At 39.3% G+C, this 21109-nt stretch overlaps 1 protein-coding gene and 1 long non-coding RNA gene across 4 annotated transcripts in view; one reads left to right on the top strand and one right to left on the bottom strand.

Annotated features, from left to right (window-relative positions):
• LOC145341929 (uncharacterized) overlaps positions 1-6122 on the bottom strand; it is a 146642-nt gene extending 140520 nt beyond the window's left edge. For all 3 annotated transcript variants that reach the window (XR_013886467.1, XR_013886468.1, XR_013886466.1), the window contains exons 1-2: positions 5648-6122; positions 4784-4877 (exon numbers count right to left, since the gene is read on the bottom strand). This is a non-coding gene — a long non-coding RNA (uncharacterized LOC145341929). The remainder of the gene's footprint in view (positions 1-4783; positions 4878-5647) is intronic.
• sall1a (spalt-like transcription factor 1a) lies at positions 4344-19793 on the top strand. The gene is made up of 3 exons (XM_080186987.1): positions 4344-4456; positions 13084-16502; positions 18241-19793. Exons 1-3 carry the CDS (start codon positions 4384-4386, stop codon positions 18679-18681), a joined length of 3933 nt encoding a protein of 1310 aa, XP_080043113.1. The 5' UTR covers positions 4344-4383; the 3' UTR covers positions 18682-19793.
• Positions 19794-21109: the final 1316 nt, after the last annotated feature.

Here is a 21109-nt window from a genome sequence, read left to right as displayed (position 1 = left end):
AAAAGCTCAGAATACACGCAAAACGGTTGCACTTTGGATGTCGGGCGACAAAAGGAAACAAATGTGGATTTGCCTGCGTTTTGCCGTCCGTTTTTAATTAACATATGCATGTTTGAACGCTGACAAGCTGTCATCTAAAATATAACGAAAGGCTTCCATAAAGGTGAATGCGTTTATCTCTTCTACAGGTGGGCTGTCAACTGTAAATCTGCAGTTAATCATCTTAAAGTATGTCTATCAATAAGTGTTAAAAGGACAGCAGTAGTGGCTTGCTGACAAACAGGTCAAACAAAAGATATCAAATGTGTTAAGAAGCAAATCGAGTTAAAATGTTTCACCTCATCTGGTTACAAGGTTAGCAGTTTTCACTAGATTCGTTCCCCCCCCCCCACCCGCCCCTTACACCCTCTGGACATTCTGAGAAAGCCAGCATCATTTTTTGGCTGGTGTTGTATTAAGTTGGCGCCCTTGGCTGACCCATATTGCTGATGATTCAATTATGTGGTGAGAATCTCTGTTCATGAACTATGATCAATTATGCTATGTCAGCAATAATCGAGGGTGATTCAATTGTGTTCCCCTCCATGTATCGATTATTAGTAAATAAATCAGTATGGGCGGGGGGGGGGGGAGGGGGTGCTGGGGCTGCTGATGTTTCACGTTGCAGTGCCCCCGTCAGACCACACTGGACATCCTGCCTCTTTAAACATCAGAAATGGCAGAGATGGCCATCGATCAGACTTAGAACAGTCCCAGCCACCCCCACCCTCCGCCACCCCCCGCCACCATCACAAACAATACTACAGAAAAACACCAAATAACTTATGTTTGTTTTTAAACAGGAGAAAACTGCAGTTTAGAATGTTTCTAAAGAATCCTCTAACCCAAACGAGTTTCGTCTAAACTTGCTGGTCACCCAAAAGAACCGAACAAACTACGATTTCGCGGTTAAATGCAGTTTGCTCGAATGTTTACCAGGGTAATCTATTTGTTCGCCATTATGATCGCCAAAGTCTGCAAAACTCTCTGGCGAGAGATGTAGTTTTCTTTATTTGCAACAAACAAAAAGTCAATCAGAAAAATGACCTACTCGAGATAAATCAATAACTTGGTAGTTTTAAATATAGGTAGGGGTCCTGTTCGTGTGACAATCAGTGTTGGGAATTTCACTTGTATTCGGATTGCCAAGGTATAATAATCTAGTTTAGAAGAATTGAATTTCGGTTGTCTTTCACATGGGTGGACTGCAGATCACCCTTGTTTACAGTCGCATCCACACACTTAGATCAATTAACTGGAAATTGATTTTGCTAACTCGGAGCTGTAAAATATCAGAACCGGCAGTTCATCACGGGTATATTACAAGTCACACTACAGTACTAGATATTTTTAATCATAGAATACATACATATTGATATGAGAGTTTATTAGCATACCTAATTTTAAAAGGTGTAGAGAAATATTAAACAAATATTTTATCGCATGGCTTGGAGGATGATGCGTTTAAAAATGGAAGCAGGAACTCTTAGAGTATCCGTCACTGACCAAAGTGCCTAGTTAAATATTCCGTGAAAAATAATAGCAACTCAAGAATCACCTAACCACATTATTATCTTCATTCTTCAAAATCATCTCCACATGATAGCTTCGTTTGTCTTTCCAATAAAATGAACTCCACGCACGTTACAGAAAAATCGTCTTATTAAAGAAGAAATAACCGCGGCTGAAAGATTTGTTTAAAAAATGACGTTATTTTAAACAAGTTAAGAAACGTAATTAATTATTCAAAAATGGTCTTTTTTTCCTTAAAACCGCAAAGCGTCAGCCCTGTCCTTTCCCGTGCTGCTTTTATCGGCATTCCCCTCACAAAGCTCTATATTAGCAAGGAAGCTATTTTCCGCCATCAATTTATTTCGGTAATCAATGAAACGATAAGACTAGCAAAATAGTTTCGTTTCGAATCGTCCTGTTTGTCATCAGTGCAAGCTTTCAGTGGTTGCATGCGTTTTAGTAATTGGTTTAGTTGATAAAACTCACACGTTGTATTTGCATTATTATTTTTTAAACTCCCTTACGAGTTGGAGGCGGTACACAAACAGGAGGGACAAGGGCTGCTAAAGTTTACTCAGTATTGAATGTTGTTGACTCTGCCCGGTTAACGATGACCTCGCAATATCGCTCTGATTTTGGCCAGATCACTAAACGCTTAGAAGTGGGAAAGCAGAAAACACAATATCCCAGGTTGGGAACGCCGTTGTTGCAAAGTCGATTCGATGTCTTTTATTACTTAAGTGCAAAAACTTAAACAAACGGGTGAGAAGCAAAATTAATGGGCGCGGGGGGGGAGGGGGGGCGGCGTGGGGATGTGATCTTATGGTTGCGATTTAAAAATGGTGATATGTGAACATTATTAGAACAATATAGATTTTTGACATTGGAATATTCCACGGCCAACGCATTCTAGGCACTAATTGGGTATAAATTACTGTGTAGGAAATTCCAAAAGGTCCATTGATGTGTCTCGCACTAATCAATAATTTACTTTGTTGCAGCCTTACACATCTTCACTTGTGTTAATGTATCAATTCGTTCAGGCGATCGCACAGTTTGTGTTAGATAATCCAGTACGTTGGTCAACTTCGCCCCCCCCCCCGGCCCCCTCCCGTTATAATTACAGGTAGAAGACACGTTTCGTTTAAAAAAAAGTGATCGTCAGTAGCAGAACTCCCTTATAGCCAGTAAGTTTTAGCCATGGCGACGCCGTCTCCACTGCAAACATAACAGAATTGATAGTAATCGCGGCTGCAGGACTGAAAGCTCAAGTAACCAACGATTAGCTGAGCGACCCCTGACTGGCAGCTGGGAGTGCCAATAACCGGCGCCACTGCTGGCGATCGTCACTGGTTGCAAGTAGCCAATGTACAAAAGCGAAGGACATCGTGGCCCCGGTGTGTGCGGGCGGAACCTCTATTCTCAAGAATTGTTAACTTCTAAAGTTTGGGTGAAAGTTAGCATCCTTCCAGAAAAAAAGTTTATTTTTATGTATTTTTTTTGAAAAGACAAAAGTTGAACAAAAAGATAAATAAAGAAAGAAAATGCCAAACAGTTCATTGTAATTTTAAAGCCTAGCACCTAACCAATCGTGCCCGATTCCCCAGTGTTGCCAGTGCCAGTTCAGGCTGTCTCTGAATCTGGAAGGCTGGATTCACGGCACATTGTGAAATAACAAAAACAAAACGCTACATCCTTCCGCAGACACGCACATGTCTCGCCTTTTGGCTGCACCGACTCTCTCAAGTCGAGTCACACTGAAAATATAGGTGTGGAGGGGAGGGGGGGGGGGGAAGAAGTAACAGATCCCCCAAAAGCTGATACTTGTCAAAATTGATATAAAAAGTCTGAAGTCACGCGCCAACTGACTTAAGTGCAGCTTCTTCCCTGATGCCATCAGACTTGAATGGACCCACTTTATATTAAGTTGATCTTTACACCCTAGCTTTGACCGTAACACTACATTCTGCACTCTCCTTTCCTTTTCTATATACGGTATGCTTTGTATAGCGCAAGAAACAATACTTTCCACTGTACACTAATACACGTGACAATAATACATCAATCAAATCATACCAGAAAAAATAGATAAGAGAGGAGAAAATAAAATCATCCAGACACATACACGCACACCAACATACTTTGTATCCCGCAAGCGGGCAGGATGGGGAGTGAACTGAGAGATGGGTGCAGAGTGCTAATGCTAAATAAGGAATCGAGAGAGGGATGCTGGTGATTTTCCCACACACACATTTTGTACCTATAAAGCGGGCAGGGAAGTGAATTGGGAGATGGGTGCTGATAGTAAATAAGGAATTGAGAGAGGAGTGCTGGTGGTTTTCCCACACACACATATACTTTGTATCCTACAAAGCGGGCAGGGAGGGACGTGAATTGGGAGATGGGCGCTGATGGTAAATAAAGAAACTGAGAGGGGTGGTTTTTAAAAGTAGCCCTAGCAACCGGCAGCGTGGAAAGGCTGGGGTGGGGTTGCTAAGGAGTTGTATGTATCCAGTTGCCGGGGCCGTGGAGCTCACACACTCACTGTGAGCCAGTCATTGGGCGAGAGCCCGGAGAACAGGAGCCGGAGCCAGAGCGCGCCAGCAAATCACAAGCTAATTGATTTAGTGCAGTAATTTGAATAGTCTTTAAGCCGCGCCTGGAAACGTGCCAATCGCCTTTCAAGAAGCGGATGATTAATCGCAATGCATTATTGATAATCATAATTATACCCCCACACACATGCGCACTGGAGGCGGCAGGGTCAATTTCCGTAATTTTGCAACTCCAGAATTTGTAATTTTTTATTCGCTTGCTGATGTATCAACCACCATGTCGCGTCGGAAGCAGGCGAAGCCGCAACACATCAAGTCGGACCAGGATATAGCATTATCCGCAGAGAATGGTGAGTCTTGACTGGGAGCGAAATGACCCAAAGTTTGGCGGGGGGCAGATTTCTGGAGTTAGCAAGGCTGAAATTAACACGATTTAGCAATTAACCTCTTGCTTTTTTTTTGGTGGGTGGGAGGCTCTCGCTGCTAAATTGTACAAGGAGGTCCCCCCGATGTGCTATCCCCACCAGCAAACAACAACAAGACAAAAAAAAAGATGAGTAGGCATGCAGAACAAAACACTTTAGGGGTGACTCCCGTTACGATTTTATTTTCTCTTTCAACCCCCACCACCATCCCCCACACACACATAAATATAATCAGAAAGTTTGATTTCGTACCTTCGCCTGAGCGTGGAATGAAGTTGTCCACCGCAGCACATGTGGAATCGAAGTATCACGTCTTCCAAAGTCTCCCTCTAGGCTGGCTGGCTGGCTGGCGGATTTAAAAGGCAGTATTCAGCTGAAATAACGCTGAATGTTTTGATGGAAAGGAGCCCGCAACCGTAGGCTAGGTTTAAAAATAACTTGACTGTAATGATGGCAGCGCTGTTTGTGTGTGTGTGTGTGTGTGTGTGTCCCAGTGTGACTTCAGTCACTGGGAGCCGAACACCTTGTTTGAAGGGAGGGGGGGATAAAATAAAGAGGAAAGGGGGGCGAAGAGAAACTTCGCTCGGTGGCACAGAGGGAGAGAGAGAGCCACAAGGCGAATCTGCGATTTTCAAAAAAGTGTGCAGGAAAGCCCCAGCGGAAAGTGGATAGAAAAGGGAGCGAGAACAAAAAAAATAAAAGGAGAGGGTTTGCTGTAAGCTTCAGGCAATTAACATTTTGAAAGATTTCCGCGGACGTGACCCCGTTGTTTATTTGCTGTTTAACAGAGCAGCGAGTCGTTTTACTGCATTTTTCGCAGAAAAACGACGTAGTCTGTGCGAGAAAGTTGTACACGTTAATGCCTGGTCTGTCAACATTGGGCTTTGGAAGCCTCACGTTGTGTCTTCTGAAGTGGAGAATCCCTCTTGAATACGAATCCTTTTCCTGAGTGAGGTTCGGACGATCTTGGAACAAAAAAAATGATTTGACGCAGTAACTTTCCAAAGCCTCATTTCCTTATCCATTTTTAAAAAATCTGGCTTTGCAGAGCAATGTAAAAACCACTTTGCAGAGAAATGTAAAGCTTTAAGTCGATTTGTTTTGGAAATAACTTACTGTATTTTTTTGTACACAGTTGAGTTGCTAAATGTTTATTATCTGGTTTTTTCACTAGAAAGAAAAGGCCGGGCTGTAAATATCAGATAAGTAGAAAATGATTTTGTTCGCTATTGCCATTCCCGACGTTTCGGAGGAGCTTGGTTGTTTTTCGTAGCCCCGGGGGTTAGGAAGCACCTTTGACTTTGTTTCCAGATACTTTAGGACGATTTTTTGGACGATAACTCACGTCCGCTATGCAAACTCCACGATCGCTCACTCTGTTACCAAAAAAAAAGCAACAAATTGCACTATTAGGGAATTTTCAGGAGCTGACGTGCCAGTTCGGATGTGTGTGAGTCATCCTGATCTGTGAATAGAGCACACAGCGCGCTCAGTCACCTGGATCAGCTAGAGATTTACTATTAAACCAGCCCAACACCACTCAACCAGGGTTATTCATTAAACACTGCTATCACAACAAAACTGCTTGAACATAGGTATGTATCTTCACTTTTCCACAGAATTATCATTGTTTAAAGCCAGTTAGTATGACAGACTGTGGATACCTCCCCTCCCGAAGTCTTTCAAATTCGTAGTACATTGTAGTTTGTCATTAATTGAGGGGACAAGTGAAGATTCCATGTACCCTCCATCAAGTCAGCTACAGTTTTTAGACTTGTGTAACACAGCTTGTGTAAGGATAGACTTGCTCCAACGTAGTTTTACAGGTGTAAATAAAATATATTTTGAGATCTTGCCCTGGTGTGTGTTGGAACTTGATGTGCATTTCAGATTCTTTTGAAGTGGTAAGTGGTGTAATTTACTGATGTCAAAAATGCAGAGGTTTTCTGGATAATTTAGTTTTAGGATTCTTTTTGTCAAATATTTGCAAATAAGGAGCAGGGCCCGTGACCAGCCACTTGGATTATTGGTGATTTTCTTTTGAAGATTGTTGAAGGGAATATGGTTCGAGCAAGTACTGATTGAAAATTGGAAACAAGATGTCTTAACCGGGGGGAGAAAGAAGTTGCTTTAATTGTTTCATTTATGGTACCTTTTCCATTAAATCGGAATGGGTTGCACACTGAAATCTTTTATTGAGCTTTGTTGCTGAATCTGGGACTTAAAAGTGGCCATAATCTTGCTTCATAGTAGAGTTGTACAACAGAAGGCAAGCTTACTAGAATTTCACTCCCAAGGGTTACACAAGCAATAATAAGTTGGATCCAGCGTGATTTGAAGAAATAAGTCTTATGTTTAAAAAAGAGCAGCTTTATTTTTGTTTCAGCAAGTTGTCTGAATGGATGAACATTTTTAATTCTCTTTTGGAACTTTATCGATGTAGCTCGCCTTTTTATTATATGAACTGCACAAATACCTTAAGGATGCAAAATGCTTTTTTTGCCAAGGGTTTTATTAGATTTATTTCCTGTGTGGACTGACTTTGTCTTGTTTGTTAATGCAATAGGCTTCTTTGAGTATATGCATATAAATGTGGGCTTTTTGTACTAGTCCTGTGGCAGCTCGGTCAGTTTGCAGTAAGTATACATTGTTCTTAGTAACGTGATAGAAACACAAAATCTGAGAAAAATAACATTTACAATGGGGTTGGTTGGTGTACAATTATTTTCTAAAAAAAATTGTAGTTGCCAATGTGAGTTCTTGGCTCTATTTCGGGTTCAAATGTTTTGTTTGTTGCTGCTCAATGGTGAGCCTAAAGGATATTCTGTGCATTCTTGGATGAACAGCTTAGTGAGGAACGTGGAGAGCTGGATAAATGATTTGACTATCCATTTGCCGTAAAGGATTTTTGACTTATTCTGGTCATGTACTAAATAGCGGTCCTTATGTAATTCTTAATGTTGGGAGCTACGAAGTACTTTGCTGTTCTGCTGTTTTAACCTTTGCCGCCTCCTTCTATCCAAAAGTGACAAGAGTTCATAACACAAGATGTACTTCAGTACCTTTGAATTGACCTCAGAAGTCAGTCCCACAGTCTGCCTAGCAGGATATCAGTACTTTATTTCAGCTTTAACCTTATCAGTACTACAGGAACCACTAACCCTTTTCCCCTTTCCCCTTAAATGCCAGACCCCTGATGAGGTAATTGATGGGTAGTTCCCACGGCACAGTTTTACCTTACCTACAACAGGGATTTAGTTTCTTGTCACATTGCCAATGTTTATGCAGCCAAAGCTTGTATGTAGCCTAAAGCAAAAATACTTTACGTGTGAGTAGGACAGTAGTACTGAAGTTTTTTTCATTTAGCTGTTGCAACTGGTACCCCATCTAGTGTTCATTCTGATGCACCCAGGTTTTCAGCTGAATGCTGGAATTTATTTCATAACTGAGGTTTTGCTCAAAAACCGAGTGTTTTGGCAGATTTTGGAAGTATAGTTAAAAGATTATTGAATAGTGTCAATTTGGTGGAATCTTTGCAGATTTCATAAGAAGTGACTAATTTGTTAAAAACGATAACAAAGTAACTATTTTTAATTTCAGTGTTTGCTTTTCATTAGGCTGCTTCTTGATGCCTAATATATGCTTTCAATTTCATCAACTTATGTTTAATAATTTACCAAACATTATAATTCAGATAGTCATATAAACACACTACATATGTTTATTAAATAGTCACATGAAAAATAGATTTACTCCATGTCCACAATGAAGCACACAGTGTTGTATTTTCAATGCTGATTTGCGAAGTTTTCACCTCTTTAGAGGTCACTATTATTGACTTGCATTAAATGTCAAACACTTCAAACATCCAGCAGTAATAAATATCTTAAACCTTTGCCAAAACAAGAAAGTTCATAAATGACAAATATGTGGACTTACTTATTGTTGAATTTTGATAAATAGAAAACTGTTTAAAATATACCTGTTTTCTCAATGTTTTATTTAGAGGAAATACTAAAATGTTTGAGGCCGTATATCATTTGAAAAAAATGTAATTCAAGATGTGTTCCCATCTTGCTTTACTGCATAGCAATTTGAAGAGCAGAAGGACAATAATGAGAGGCTTTATCTTGTTGAATAGGACAGTACATTGTGCATTAACACTGTGACTTTAAAGCGGGTATGATTCATTGGTTCATGTTGTGTTTTTGCATGATTTAAAATAAAAATCAGTAAGATAGGCTTCCACTAGAATTAACACTCCAGCATTGAATAGTGTTACTAACTAATACATTCAGACCACACTAAGCTTGTGGATCTATGCTTCAGACTTTTGTGCATGCTGAGTTACAAAACTGATGAAGTGGATCTTGTGATTTCCCACAGTAGTTATTTAGTTTGGTAATTATTTGTTTAAGTACAGCTGACCAAGCAAAATGAGGTTCTAGAGTGCCTTTGTGTTTTGATAAATGCGATCACATTGAAAAATATTTTTCTCTACATAGGGAGCTTTATTAACATGTCGGCAAAGGGATGTAACTTTTTAATGTGCCAGGTATTGAGAGTTAATTAGAATTATTGTTAAATTCTCATATTTTGCCTTAATTTTCCTTGAAAAATGCAAGTTAGGGTGCGTACAACTGTATATAATATATTATGTGTATGCTAGAAATGAAAATGTTGCAGAAATTTGTATTAGTTCACAAGTATTTATTGGGTAAGCAAACTATAGCATGAACATCCGTGTGTAATTTATTCAACAGATGAACCAAGTAATTTAGAAAAATCCATCATATCTCAAATGTCATTTCCTTAAGCGCAGATGGCTCTGTGTGTTTAAAAACTTCAGAAATGAGCCAGATGCCAGATAAATCATTCACTTGCTACTTTCGTGTTCCTTGGAACCGTCGCATTTTGATTTCTTTCCCATAGTCCTCAGCTTCCAATCTCCTTTTTTTAAAGTTGACATGAATAATAATTAACTTAACATTTTAATAATTTGGTTGCAGTACACCATAAAGGAATAATTCCTGTATGTTTCCTGTAATCGCTGGTAAGCTAAATGTGTATGGAATGCACAGAATTATAGTCATTTTGGATTTCACTGTGTGCAGCAATATGTAAATAACTTCTAAAACTGCATTTAAAAGTAGAGCTCAGCAGGTCACAGAATTACAACTTTGTAGGTATTAAACTGAATGTACTGCAGGAGATGACATTAACGACCATTGTTCCGAATGTAGCCCAGGGACACTTGAGCAGTGTGGCAATTGAACCACATTATTTCAGATGATCTCCCCAATATCTGGAATTAATTGTCCCAGTGCTTTGCTATGGACTTGGATTCTGATGTCATGGCAACTTTCTATTATCTAATTCTGTAGTAAAGGGAAACATGCAGAGAGATAATCCCTGAATTAAACAAGATCAGCTTTCTGGGCCTTCCCTGATGACCACACACCATTGTGAGACAGAAGTTGCTGTCCTCATGCTGAGCAAACAATAGGGAGCCATCCTGTCCTTGAAAAGGATGAAGTGGGTTAGAGGGCTGAAATTTTTTGTTTGATTTGCAAATTAATCCTCAGTGTGATGAGAAATGCAAGTAACAGTGCGAATGAAAAAGGAAGTAAAAAGATCTTTCAGTGAAAGGTTTGAATAGGGACAATTTGCTTATCTATAAATCAGATTTTGCAACTAAATGTTTCAAATGAACACAAATAGTTCCCACTGTGCAGCCTACATGTTTTTGTCAGAGATCATTCTAGACTCTGACACTGGGAAGTACTGTATAACCCATTAACCTCCAAAGCCTCTTTGAACCAGTTTAAGCAATTTAATACTCAAGATTAGGTCAGTCACTGCATAGAGCAACCTTTTCTATTGTCTTTGCTGCTGCAGTCATCTTTAAGGACATTCATTTCTGGCTATCGCTAATTTATATATAATCACCTTTGTGCTTAGCCTATTTTTTGTGGAATATTTTCCTACATTTTACGCTCCATAATTTTTACAAGTAAAGTTTATATATAATTGTACTGATAATTAAGCAAATGCAAAAGTGAAATGTTTTTCAACTGCATGTAATTAAAAATATACAGTAAAATTTTGCTGCATTTACTTGTGTTGGTCTTGTTTAGAACATGTATGTGCGTGTGCCTTTATATGCATCTATGTTTTTCATAATTAACCCAGTAAGTGTTTCAGTGCTTTGGTACACAGCTCTCAGAGGTAGATTAAGTAGAGGGATAATCGACTCAATGAAAACATAATTGCTATCTTGTCATTTCCAGCATCTATATTGTATTTCAGACCAAATTGAAGATTCCCCTCTGTGCTCGATACCTAGGTTTTGCGTCAAAAGTAATTTTTGTAGCCATAATGTAATGGCGATGAACCATTTGCTCACAAATTGTCATTAAGAAGGAAGTGATAAAGATAATTGATGTTGGGAAATCAAAAACTCACCTTGGTACACTGGGGTTCTTTCTGAGTTTGGGAGGTTAAGACACAACGAAGAAAGTTTTCCTTGCTTGCTACGCCCAACAAAATTATAAATTTAGCCCTTTATAAATTTTGATTTTCCCCAACATTGGGAGATACTATTCAGTGTGAGAAAGAAATTTACCTTATATCTGAGAGCATAGTGTTCACATCAGTTCTAAATTGTTTCATTCTGCATCACTGATCTTTGAGTACAATACTTGGTGGGGATTGGAGGGCACGGTCCTCTCTTATTTTGTTCCCCTTCAGTGTCTTCCAGTCATGTAGCTAAGCAAGCCAGCAATTCTTGGATAGTGTTTCAATACTACTCTGAATTTACTCTTTCAGTGGTAACTCTTTCTTGATCTCAGCTTGGTATTTAGCGATATAGTTGATATCAACAATATTTGTGCAATTGTTCTTGCATCCAACAAGGCATCAGAAATGAATGCTTTAATGCGCTTCATCATTGGATTTTAAAAATATGTAGTGAGTTTCCTCAGAATTGTTCGTCATTTATTCTTTGAATACTTATTGAAAATACTTTTAAGATGGCTTATAGTATCGAAACATTGGTGATTGCACTTCAGAAGTACTTTTCTTGCTGTAAAGCGTTTTGTGGCATCCTGCATTCACAAGGGGAATTATATGAATGCAAATTCTTTCTTATTAAATTGTAGAAAGATAGATTTCATCACACTAGCCTCTTTGACATACCCTTAAAGAGGCTGGCAACAAGAATTCCTAAATCGCTCTTAATTCATACAACTGCATCCATTTTAGAACATGAGCCTTAACTTTGCAATGTGATTTGATTTTGAATAAAAGTGTGAAATTCTCTCCCCACCTACCAGTATGAGAACCATTTCTTGTGTGAACGTTGTACCAGTTTTACAACTGTTCGATGAGAGTGTATAGTGAGAGTCTTTGATCTCTTTGCATGTCTCCAAGCAATAAAGGGCACCAATGTGGTGAATTAGTTGCAATGCTGGTGTCCCTTCTCTGCACCTGCGTTGCTGGGTTTAAAAGGTCAGAGGTCCACAGCAATGTAAATATTATAGTTTTTCAATTGGATATCCAGAGTGTCCACCAAACTTGTTCAGCTACCAATGTAAATACAGCAATAGAAATATATAGCCTTCCAGGTATTCTTCAATGTATGACACCATGTAAAATAATGTTTAAGAAAGTTCGAAAATAGGTTAACAATTTTGAAATGTAAGAGATCCTGAAAAATTGGTTGGTAGCAGACCACCCTCAAGGATGATAAAAATGCTTTAAAGAAAATCTTGCAATATTTAGAGCATTAAAACAGTATTATTAAAAGTTATTTTTAAGGGATAAATGCAGGCATATTATGCTTATATATTGAAAACATAATTTTAAACATATTTTGAGCATTATTTTGTGTTTAATCATCTGCTGATGTAACAAAAACTATTTTACAAAATATATATTTTATTTGGTTTGTATACAATATATTTAAAAGGCAATGCTTTGAGTCATGGAGGATTCCATGAAACATTTAGATATTAGATCCCAATATCTCTTCTGCAGCCAGATGACATGGCCACTGTTTCTCGTCATATAGTGATTGGGATCTGAATGATTACAAATTGGTTTAGTGACAGGGAGTGAACTATCAAAGACCTCTCTTATTCTGCTCGAAGTGAAAAAAAAAAGTTGACAGATACTGAAGAGTCTTAACAAGTCCTCAAATGTTTGATTTGCACCCAGTGGACAAGGGGATGATGTGTATGAAATATTGGAAATCAATACTTTCTATGGAATTTCATTAAGCTCCAATGTCTTTAATTTGAAGAAATGTATATTTTGACAGACAGTCTTAAGGTACTTGATTCACTGAGATTTAGTGAATGATGGAATCCAGTTGCAAGCTTTACAGATCTTCATTCTAAGTAAGATCTATGATGTCCAAGCATTGATTTTTTTTCTAATCCACCACCCCCCCCTCCCACCTCCATATTTTGTTGATGTTGTTTGTGTGCCATACTTGGTGAGGAATCTTGTGTCTGTTTGTTGACTAATCTCCTGTCCCTTTTATTTTCTAGGAACTTCACGAGAAGGGCAGGAAGAACGAGTCCTTAAGAATGGGGATGCTCATGTCTGTGGCCGATGTTGTGCTGAGTTCTTTGAACTGCCCGATTTCCTTCATCACAAAAAAACTTGCACTAAGAAACAATTGGTTCTGATTGTAAATGAAAATTCAACAGCTCCTTCAGAAGCCTCCTCTCCAAGATCTCCCGATAATCCTGTTGAAGAAGCAAATGACAAAATTAATAACACAAGTCAAGCAGACTGTAATGATCTTGTAGAGCATAAAAAAGTTGACCAGGAAGAATCCATGGAGGTGGACACTTCCAGCATCACTAGCAACAGCAACGTTAGCAGTTCTAACAGTAATAACAATAGTAATACAAGCAGTAATTATCCCACAATGGGTACCTCAGCTGTCACAACACCTCTACCTCATATAGGTGATCTAACAGCTCTGGGAAATTTCTCAATGTTAAACAGTAATGTGATCATTGAAAATCTTCAAAGTACTAAAGTGGCTGTAGCCCAGTTCTCCCAGGAAACAAGATCTAATAGTGCATCAAACAGCAAGGTTGCTGTTCCAGCACTTATGGAACAACTACTGGCTTTGCAACAACAACAAATCCATCAGTTACAGCTTATTGAACAAATCCGTCACCAGATAATCCTACTGGCTTCCCAAAATGCAGAAATTCCACCATCAGTTAACTCTTCCCAAGGTACTTTAGGAACTGCTGTTAATCCATTAACTACGCTTAGTTCACATCTATCTCAGCAGCTTGCTGCTGCAGCTGGGCTAGCACAGAGCCTTGCCAGCCAATCTGCCAGCATCAATGGTGGAAAGCAACTTCATCTACCTCAGAGCAGCCTTGGAAGCACCATAGCTCAGCCTGGCAGTAGTTCTCCAAAAGTAAACGCATCCTCATTGCCTAGTACCATACAGCCCTCTGAAAACGTATCTACAAGTACCATTAGTGATTCTCAGTTAATCAGTCCTTCGGTATCTACAGTGTCCACACCAGCTCTTGGAATTAGCAGTTTACTAAGTCCTGCATCCAGTTTGTCCAACTCGCTGCTACCTCAAACCTCCACATCCACTTCTGTGTTTTCCACTCCTCTCTCAAGCATTGAAACAACTTCAGGAAACCTTGGCTCAATGACAGCTCTGGCAAATCAAAGGAAAGGCAAACCACCAAATGTGGTCGTATTTGAGACTAAAAGCAGCTCTGATGAGGCTTTCTTTAAACATAAGTGCAGGTTTTGTGCTAAAGTGTTTGGAAGTGACAGTGCCTTGCAGATTCATTTGCGCTCCCATACTGGCGAGAGACCTTATAAATGCAACATTTGTGGTAACAGATTCTCCACAAAAGGAAATTTGAAGGTTCACTTTCAGAGGCACAGAGAAAAATATCCCCATATTCATATGAACCCCTATCCAGTTCCAGAACATTTAGACAATGTTCCAACAAATACAGGTATTCCATATGGAATGTCTATACCACCTGAAAAACCTATAACAAGTTGGCTAGATAGTAAGCCTGTATTACCTACACTGACCACATCTGTGGGCCTGCCACTCCCATCAACCATATCAGGTTTGTCGGCTATTATCAAATCAGAGGAGTGTCAGTCTATCTCAGTTAATCAGTCTTCTTGTAGCCCTCCTGGCTCGGTCCAGAGTGACTTAGGAGCGACAGAACCCTCCGTGAAAAATGCGAATGATTTGGACGAAGTGGAAGAAAGTGCTTCACCTACCTCAAATGGTAAACTAGATGAAAACACACAATCTATTAATTCTGTCACCAGCTTGGCTGTCCCTGTCAGTTCAAGTGCATCTGATTCAGGTCTAAGTACTACTTCTGCTTTTACAAGCCCACTTATACCACTTATGTCAGAACAGTTTAAGTCAAAGTTTCCATTTGGAGGTCTCTTAGATTCTTTGCAGGCGTCAGAAACTTCAAAGTTGCAGCAGCTAGTAGAAAACATTGACAGGAAGATGACGGACCCCAACCAATGTGTCATTTGCCATCGAGTTCTTAGTTGCCATAGTGCACTGAAGATGCATTATCGTACACATACCGGTGAGAGGCCCTTCAAATGCAAAGTCTGTGGTCGTGCATTCACCACTAAGGGAAATCTGAAAACCCATTATGGTGTTCATCGTGCCATGCCACCACTGAGAGTTCAGCATTCTTGTCCGATATGCCAGAAGAAATTCACAAATGCTGTGGTATTGCAACAGCACATTCGAATGCATATGGGAGGCCAGATTCCAAATACTCCCGTTGCTGACAACTATCCTGAATCTATGGAATCTGACACAGCTTCTTTTGAAGACAAAAATTTTGATGACATAGATGACTACTCAGATGAGAATATGGAAGATTGTCCTGATAGTAGTGTACCAGACACGCCCAAATCTGCAGAGGTGTCTCAAGGCAGTTTATCTCCATCTCCATTGCCGTCAGAAATGTCCAGTATTGTAGCTCTTGAGAATCAAATGAAAATGATTAACGCTGGTCTCGTTGAGCAGCTCCAAGCAAGCCTCAGGTCAGGTGAGAACGGATCAGCAGATGGAGACCAAATGACTAGTGACTCTTTTTCAATGATAGGGGATATGGAGAGCCAGAGTGCTGGAAGTCCTGCCATTTCAGAATCTACCTCTTCCATGCAGGCTCCATCCCCTGCCAACAGCAACACAGATAGTCGTAGGTCAAAGTCACCGGGCTGTGAAGAGAGACAGCACAGAACTTTACTACCAGATTTATCTAATTCAGTATCTCCAGCAACCACCAATGGTGGTGCCTTAGATCTGACTTCTAGTAATGCAGAACGAATAATTAAAGATGATGCTTTAAGCATGCTGTTTCCCAGTCGAGATCGGGGTAAGTTGAGGAATACATCTTGTGATATCTGTGGCAAAGCATTTGCTTGTCAGAGTGCCTTGGACATTCATTACAGAAGCCATACCAAAGAGCGTCCATATATTTGCACAGTATGCAATCGTGGCTTTTCCACTAAGGGTAATTTGAAGCAGCACATGTTGACACATCAGATGCGGGACCTTCCATCTCAGCTGTTTGAACCCAACAATTCTAATATCGGTCCTAATCAGAGCTCTTCAAATGTGGCTGCTAACAGTTTGACATCCCTAATCAAAACTGAGGTCAATGGTTTCATGCATGGGTGTTCCCAGGACTGTAAAGATCCACCTGCTAGCCTTATTTCATCAGGGCCTCTGTCTGCATCTGCTATCTCGCCTGTCCTGCCAGCACCGCAAAGAAGAACACCGAAACAGCATTACTGCACAGCATGTGGGAAAACATTCTCCTCATCCAGCGCTCTGCAGATACATGAGAGAACACATACTGGTGAAAAACCATTTGCCTGTACAATATGTGGAAGAGCTTTTACCACCAAAGGCAACTTGAAGGTATTTTCCGACATTCTGTTAAATATGTTGAATTTGTGCATGTGATTTAGATATTAAACTGAAATGGAAACAGCAGCATCTAGTCATACTGTTGGCTTTAAAGACATAAGGAGGAAAGTGAGAAGAACAATGTAAGCTGTTTTACCTGATGCAAATTATAAGCAGTTTGCTTTGTTAAAATGCAATTCTAATCCTATATGCAACGCAACTACAGCAGTAGCAATGAATGTGAATCCTCTCAATTGACTTTGGAGCCAACGAAATGGAAAACATGCAATCCCACATTTATTTCAGAACAATACCGTTTCAATCTGTATTAGGGTCAGTAATGTTGAAGTATATTTATGTTTTATACCAATTAGATGATGCATCAAAGAGGTTATCGATATCAGTGATTAATAAGGGCTTGATACATCCCATTAAAATGCCTGTAAGGCAGAATTTATTGTGGTTTCTTCAAAAATAATGTGGGTTAAATGGATTGGCCATGGTAAATTTCCCCTTATAGTCAGAGGGACTAGCATGGTAAATATGTGGCTTTCCTGGAATAAGACTTTGGTGGGATTGTCATCGGTATAGGCTCGATAGGCCAAAGGGCTTCCTTCTATACTGTAGGGATTCTATGATGCTTTGTCCACGAGCTCCAAATAAAACCAAATCATCAAATGAGTCCTGCACACCATAGTACCTCAGACACTGACTCTACTTTTATTTATCAACTGCTGGAATGAAGTGCACAGACAAATTGTTTGTCAGTTGTTTATCTGGCAAATTTAAAAGCACAAGGTGGATCACTGACATCTCCTAATGTAGAACTCAAGTTTGGATGTGGATCCTGAGATTGATGCCAGCTTGGTTGGCAGTAGCACTCTGATCTCTTACTTGGGTTGGTTTTATCAGTCACAGTGAATGTATTCATGGGTTGACCAAGAAGCCTGCCAATGTGTACAGAGATATCTGCATATTTCAGAATTCTGTACTATAAAGAGGATAGCATAGATGCCCAGAGATAGTCCCGTGTCTCTTGTGAAAGGTCGGGTGGGTAGGATGTTGGAGGAGAGTGGAAAAATAGGATAATAAATTATATAAGTGTAATCAATGCATGGTGTTAAGAAAGTCAAAAATATGGAAAATTGATATTATGCCAGAAAAATCAAAGTACAATTTATATTAATGGAAAATATTGCAGTATGCTTAAATTGTGTGCATGTGATTTGTGAAACAATCAATTCTTGCAAACAGTTAATAAGATTCAATGTATTTTACATCCTGATGTTTAACTGTTCACTTGTAGGAAATGGATTAACAAAGGTGTGGAAAAAAGACTCTAAGAAATTAAATGTCCTTTTGTTCAGTATTTAATTTAAGAAACCATTGAGCACTACAAATATGTGCCGATTTCTTCTGACAAACTATTTCTCTTGGGATCGCCCATGTAATATGAGAGGAATAATAACCTTCAGTGGCTTGTCTCTGATGAGCAATCAGACTGTCAAGTTAAAGATATTTTATCCCTGTCTGATAAGGATGTTTACTTGCTGTGTTAGTGATGTCAGATATAATGTGAGTTATCACAACGAAATTGGATGCAGCAGTCTTAGCTAAATGCCGAACATGGCCCCAAAAATGCATGCATTTTTCTTGCCCATAGATTGGGTATGGCAGTGTCTTTGTTGGTACCCAATTCTTGTGTGGTTGCCTGATCTAACTTTGTTCCATCTGATTTTTGACATTACAGGTTCATATGGGGACACACATGTGGAACAGTGCCCCTGCAAGGCGAGGCCGGCGTCTTTCAGTGGATGGTCCCATGGCATTCCTAAGTGGAAATCCCATTAAATTCACGGAAATGCTTCAGAAGGATTTGGCTGTTCGAGCTCGTGACGGAGACCCTTCTTCATTTTGGAACCAGTACGCAGCGGCACTAACGAATGGCTTAGCGATGAAGACCAATGAGATTTCAGTGATTCAGAATGGTGGACTTCCTCCAAACCCTGCTAGTCTGGGCAATGGTGGCAGCTCGCCCATCAGTGGTTTAACGGGAAGCATGGAGAAGCTTCACAATACTGAACCCAGTGCACCTCTAGCTGGTCTGGAGAAAATGTCAACCACTGAAAATGGAACGAACCATAAATTCACCCGCTTGGTGGAAGACAACAAAGAAATTGTATCAAACTGAAGTGACAGTCAACATTCCAACAATGGAAGTAATCTGGGGCGTCTTTCAGGCCAATGGACCAAAGTGTTGTGAGAACACCTTTTGTACAATGCCTAACTTTTAGTGTTGTATGAAAAACTTATTTATTAGTGATAACTTTGCTTTGCAAACAAGTTGCAAGTGTAAACTACTGGTCTTCAGCATCTTGGCCTATATACTAATGGACTAGAGTGCTTTAAACATGTAAGTTTCCTAGCATTTGCAGATCTATTCTGTTAGGTGATTTTTGCCCTTGCATTAACTTATTTTATGATTTGTGAGTAATCTAGTTTTAACATGACTGGCATTGGTGCAATGCCTCAAAAGTCCATTCCTCACTAAACAAGATCTGTATATATAATGTAAAGTTTTGGTAGTCTGCTACAGTATTCACAATCAGTTAATTGTTCAGTCATACCTTCCATTAACAAAATAACTGTAAAATTGCAGACTTCAAACTGAATGTCAATGCTGTTGCTCTGTAAGCAGTTTACCCTTTACTGTTTTTAACACCAAGTGAAATTGCAAGTTTTTTTGTAGGTTAAACCATTTCTGTTCTAAATGGTTCTTTGTACTGTGCTTTTCACTTACGTCATCTTAAATGTTGATGAGTTTCAGTGAAGTAATAAGCACGATGGTCATAGAAGGAAACTCCTGTTATTGTACCTTTAAATACAATAAAGATTTCTGCCCCATAGGTATATTTAGTATAGAAGAAAAATGTGCTGGACTTTCACATTGCTGCTACGTAAATGCATCTTTTGAACAATTTTGAAGGGAGTAATATGAAGCTATTGTAGATTATGTCTTGTGTGTGTATATATATATCATAATGACATATGTCTAGGGAAAATCATTAATGTATATACTGTACCGGTAAGTTGCTTAAGACAAAGCTTCATCTTCACCGACCGACGAGAGATAGTGTTTTATTGTGTAATAATTTTGTATTAGGTATGAAAACCCTTGTGACTGATATATGCACTTTCTTGGAAAGCTGGAAGAAACAATCCAGTTTCACTAAAATTTAATACCTACTAACAGCTGAGGTACTGTAATTCTTACTCATTTAATCAAATACATGAGTTTTGCAACAGCCACCCTTGATGCGTGTGTATTTTTGCTTTCTGTCTTAAAATCACTTTCTTTTGGGGTCCTGTCCACTAATTGCAAGTCCATTGACCTATTTTCTAAACTTGGTGAGTATCCAGTTCTAAAAGGCTTTTAAAATACAGATCTGTTCATCACTCTTTTTTGTAAATTACTGATTTTAAGATGTTTCTAACATATTAAAGGAGTTCAAAAAGTAGTGCAGAATAATGTGATTTTAATAGATGATTCTGTTGATTGAAAAAAGATTAGGACATTTCATTATTGCATAGTTTAATATATATCAAGACCACTGGGTAAATACTGAGAATGCGCCTCTTACACTATACCACTAAGGAACTCATGACTAAGCTCAACAATAAATAGAAGTACAATTTTTTAATAGTACATATCATCACATGAAATCAGATGTACACTTTTAATAAGCATCTTGGCAATTATAATCAAATGTTGTCTATTTAAACTACTGGATGAGAACTTGATGGGCAGAGCTATGTGATATATTCTGATATCCATTGCCCATCTACCACTATTTGAAAGCACAGCCTGCAGGCTGGACTACATATTGTACCAAAGTTGAACCTCCATGCACTTGCATTTCGTAGACTACCGTAGTCTGAATTTCTGAGACTTAAAAATGTTATCCTCTTAGTTAACTGATTCCACCCCAAGAGTTGCAGTAACTAGTAGATTGTGTAGGATGTTTGGCAACTTAATCAAACTGCGTTTTAATATTGACCCAATTGATTGAGGTATTTTCGTTGCCGTGCACTAGCAGGGGATCGTGGGGGAATTGGACAAATAACTTTCGCCTAAACGCCCCCTTTCCGCTGGAAATAATTCCTCGCTGCTGCTTCTATGAAAGAAAAAGCGAGCAGATCTTATTGACAGTCTTTTCGAGCTGTCTCCTGCTTGCTGTTCGCACAGTATTGACATCGAAGGAGACAGTGGGAGCTTTTCCCAATGATTTTCCTTCATAAAGTGCTCACAGGGACAGGATTATAAATTCTTTGCGTGCTCCTCACTCTCTGGTCGCTTCATAGGATCTTTAATTACAGTATCGATTAGATCAGGCTCCTTCCGTCCCTCAGTTACTATTGATGGGAGGAGCTGGGTTTAGCTCTGGTAATTGCTTTTGTACTGGATATTTGTTTTTTTCTTATCTGTGAAATTAGTTATCGCGCCGAAGCCACTAACTGTGTGTTTTATATAAAATGCATTTACTTTGAACCAAGTGTGTAAGACCTGTAAAGGGTTGGCTTGCACTATAAGACGGTTGTGAAGTCACGTATGTTCAAAT

The sequence above is a fragment of the Carcharhinus amblyrhynchos genome, chromosome 4 (assembly GCF_965287045.1).
Source record: "Carcharhinus amblyrhynchos chromosome 4, sCarAmb.v2.hapA, whole genome shotgun sequence".
Lineage (NCBI taxonomy): Eukaryota > Metazoa > Chordata > Chondrichthyes > Carcharhiniformes > Carcharhinidae > Carcharhinus > Carcharhinus amblyrhynchos.
This window is presented reverse-complemented; position numbering and strand designations above follow the sequence as displayed.